The sequence below is a fragment of the Rhagoletis zephyria genome, unplaced genomic scaffold (assembly GCF_001687245.7).
Source record: "Rhagoletis zephyria isolate East Lansing unplaced genomic scaffold, Rhagoletis_zephyria_1.1 Rzeph_scaffold_00740, whole genome shotgun sequence".
Taxonomy (NCBI): Eukaryota; Metazoa; Arthropoda; class Insecta; order Diptera; family Tephritidae; genus Rhagoletis; species Rhagoletis zephyria.
In genome coordinates this window covers 17,304-21,389 of record NW_016157824.1, presented here as the reverse complement: position 1 = coordinate 21,389, position 4,086 = coordinate 17,304, and the positions used below count along the sequence as shown (strand labels likewise).

General features: G+C 41.8%; 1 protein-coding gene across 1 annotated transcript in view; it reads left to right on the top strand.

Moving 5' to 3' along the window:
• Window positions 1-3,776, top strand: part of pigs (GAS2-like protein pickled eggs) — a 116,429-nt gene extending 112,653 nt beyond the window's left edge. The window contains exons 6-7 of the mRNA XM_017613955.1: window positions 1,333-1,988; window positions 2,053-3,776. Of these exons, the coding sequence (XP_017469444.1) occupies window positions 1,333-1,988; window positions 2,053-3,290 (1,894 nt within the window). The 3' untranslated portion in view covers window positions 3,291-3,776. The remainder of the gene's footprint in view (window positions 1-1,332; window positions 1,989-2,052) is intronic.
• The last annotated feature ends 310 nt before the right edge of the window (window positions 3,777-4,086 follow it).

Sequence of the window (4,086 nt, the reverse complement as noted above, 5' to 3'; positions counted from 1 at the left end):
CGCACCCCAAGCATGCAGAGCGCCGCTCTGAGAGCGGTGACAACACACACATACATACATAGTACAAATCGCGTGCTGTGGTGTTGATGGATATTCAACATTTGAAAGCAAATTTATATGCCTGGGTGTAGCTGAGTGCGCAAAGATGCATGCCACAAGTTGTTGATATCCGGAGATGGTCGGGTTCGAATTCCACTGCAGGCAACATGCAAATGATTTTTTTTTTTAGTTTTTGTCTTGATTATTCACTTCACGGATGCTTTTTCAGTACAAACGCGGTCATTTTAATATGCGCGTAATTGAATTGAATATTTACCAATATACAGTACTTTCGTTGACATTTATAGTAAGATCAATTACGTTTCTATTTGATTTTAATATTTTTTTCCCTCAGTGTATTTTTTGCTGTGTGAAGATGTTTAGATACTTGAAAAAAGGGTATGTTACATGTATGTACTCGTAATCTCGCAATTGCCTCTGAATTGAGTGCGACTTGGTAATTTCACATTGAATTAGACTAGTCGTTTCTCGTAGATTATGGGTCGCTGAATGCGAAACTAAATTCAGAATCCCTCTATCACGTAAGCTTTTTAAATATACTCACCTATGCGAGAACCAAATACGAAAAACGATGTTTTAATCTCATTTCGAGGGTACGTAACATCGCGACATCATTGTTCCTTAAAATAAAAAAAGAATTGGCAGTTTTAGCCAGTTCTTGCTTGCACAACCAGGTTCTCTCGGGTGTTAAATTTTCAAGGACAAATTCATAAAGCAAATTTTTCGCTTCAAATCATAGCTCGTTTGGACCAGCAGCTATGGATGTCCTGCCCTGGCCTGCCTTTACGCTGAATATGGTGATGGTGTCCTTTAAGTGCATATCCATACATACATACATGTCTATATCGTTGCCGTAACATCAAAAGGCCCAAATCATTACCTGCGGAATCCAGCTTTGTAGAAAAGTCGGCCGAACTAGCCATCTAATAAAAATTAAATTTAATTATTGCAGTATTAAACAGTATTATTACATACAGCCCTTAATACAAAACAGCATTTGAAAGAAATTCGCAACTTAAGAACTTTATATCTTATTAAATTTAAAAATTACTGTGCGAAGAAATAAAAATGTTGATACTGCCTTTCTATATTAAGGTAACGATATCTTCTTCTTGGTTCGCGCTCTAACCGCCTAAACGATTTTGGCCTATTACGATATATGTACTAAAAAATAACATGTATAAATATATGCTTAAAACAAATGCTGAAAACATTTGCAAAAAGTATTTATTTTTTCCGAATTCAGCAAGTATTTTTGTTTCCATTTTTTAGTTCACCGCCGTCTACACGAAAGATAATTTCCAACTTCAACAGTCAAGCTGCCGCCGTTGTGTCGGGACTCTCCCCATCTATCACTAGCAATGTCACAAGCAATTTATCACCAAACTTTGGAAATAGTAACAAGCAAAACAGTCGTAGTCCAACCCCCCAACGCAAGTTTTTGAATCACCTCAATGCCTCAAATACACCAGACTGTACGAGCCAATGTAACAGCGGCGAGAAATTTCTTCCAACCAATGGCACAACTGGAAACTCAACCTTACTGAACTCACCAAATTTCGTACGTCGTTCTATGTCACCCAGTCCACGACGCTTGATCGACGTGCGTAAGAAGCAAAACTCATTGGATTCGAATAACAGCAGCGGGCCGAAGTCCTTACCTATTTGCAACGAAGCCGTTGGTAATCATGTGCAATTTGATGGACTTACCTATTCTGCTGGACCAACAGAAAATAACACTTCACAAACGGGTAGCAGTAATTCCGATACCAACACTAACGGAATGAGCAGCAAATTCGAAAATATCAGCGACAATGGCAGTGAGATAAGTGATGAGGGCTATCGGAGTCTGGGCGTGATACAATCTAATGCTCAAAAGCGCGAGTCACTGCATAGTCAAGCTTCAGTGGAAGACGCTGAAAGTAACGGTAAGAAACTGTTCGATTCATATAATGTTTATGAAAAATAAAATAAGATCCTCTCAATTTTTAGGGCGTCTTGATCAAACTTCCAGTGATTCACAACTTTCGCCAATCGACGACGTGGCAATTTCTAAGAAAGAAGATGATCTACTGGCAACAGACTATCACAGACCCTCATTAGAGCTCAAAATAAATGGCGGCCCGCAGTCGCTCCCAGCCGTTTTAGCCACATTTCCACTAAATTCTATCGACAGCAACTTGGTAAATAATTTCGAACAATCAGGAATATTCATAACCGACGATGAAATCACTGTGGACGTCGCCAGCGCCACTGGGTTGCGAAAAACTGGGTTTTCCAATAAAATATTCGGTGGCGAGGAGAATGCAGATACCAGCGTCCCAACTGCCAATGAGTTAAAAGATTCTGCAGACAAAAGCAGTAAAATACCGCGATCACCCATGGCACCGCGCCGCCGCAGCTTGGATAACAGCAACTGTAGCAGCAGCAGCATGCAGGACCTTTCTACGCGCGCAGGCCTGCCTATATTCCAACGCAAACAGCCCGTTTACCATTCAGTGCGTCGGCCGGCGAATGAAATAAACAGAAACAGGGACAATGTATCCACATCTGTGGCTACTCGGAAAAACATAACTCCGCCCGGGCGCGAGGTCACTAACACATGGAGCGGCCGCGCTGGTGGGAAGAAACGACCAACTCTTAACGCCGACATATTTGCACCAAAAACTAGCACCGCTACACCGCCTGCAGTTAGCGCCTTCGAACGTAACACACGCACACGCTCCTCCCAGCTACTTTACGATAGCAACGGACGTCGTGTACGTGGCTGCACAGCCTCACTCACCACTTCGCCCGTGAAGAGCTACGCTACATCGCCGCTGGCACAACAGCTACTAGAAGCAGCCAGCAGCGCTAAAAACGATGCTCAAATTTTAGAAAAAATGAAGGTATTACTCTCGCGCTATTCCACCAACTGCAATAGCAACAAGGGAGCCGCGACAAGCGCGTATGCGAACTCAAAAAATGCCACCACGGCTACCTCCAGTAACGCAGCAAAGAAGACCGTATACGAAGACTTCACAACTGCTTGGGTACATAGTAATGGCAATCTAGAACGTTCCAGCAGTTGCTCGCCTCCTACAAAAACCCTGTCAAAACGCAACTCGGCCGCTTCGTCCACAGAGAGTACTCACTCCCGTGAAGTGTCGTCGGTCATTGTTTCCCCACGTCGGGAACGCGGTTTGTCCAAGATTCCAGCACCGACACGCCAACACACCGAGCTTTACTGACATAGAATGCAAGTGCCCAGCAGGGTGCGATTACAGCATAAGGTTATACCGCTACAGCAACAAAAAAGACAATTATAAGGAGTTTTTAAACAGAAGCAAAAAAAAATTTATTGACCGGGTCAAGGTAACCGGAACGACGACGAACGAAGCATAAATTCGAAAAATTAGCGTAGTGGCTTTTCAATGCAGCGGGTGTACCAGCTTCAATGTCAGCAAGACTAACACAATTTCTTTTCCTAGCCTAGATTGCATCCTCACATTTGAAAGGTGGACAATGATCCGTATATTAACCAACTATATACACAAAATAAGTTTTTATATTACCTAGTAAGTAAGTAGGTAGGTATGTATGATAAAAAGTTAAACAAATGCATATGTATTTATGTATGCACGTCACAATTGCTTAAAGTAGAACAAGGATATATGTACATACATAACAGAAGTATTGGGCGCGTTCAGAAGGCGCAACAGCTCAGTAATTGCACCTTCTGAACGTATTGTTGTTTACTTCTGATCAACTGAACAGCTGTGTGTTAGATGATCGTAATATTTTTCTGATCATTTGAGACAACATGTTGGTATGTACCTTTGAGAGTTGAATTAGACAGCTAATGTATCAAGCGGTTCAGAAGGTGCATAACGATCACTGATTTTTTAAGCAACTGTTGCACTCAACTGCTGCGTCTTCTGAACCTACCCATTGGCTTCCGCCTCTCAGTCACAAATTGACGTTACCATTATTATTTGATCGAGAGAAAAATCATATATATGAATAATATTATTTCACATGGAAAAT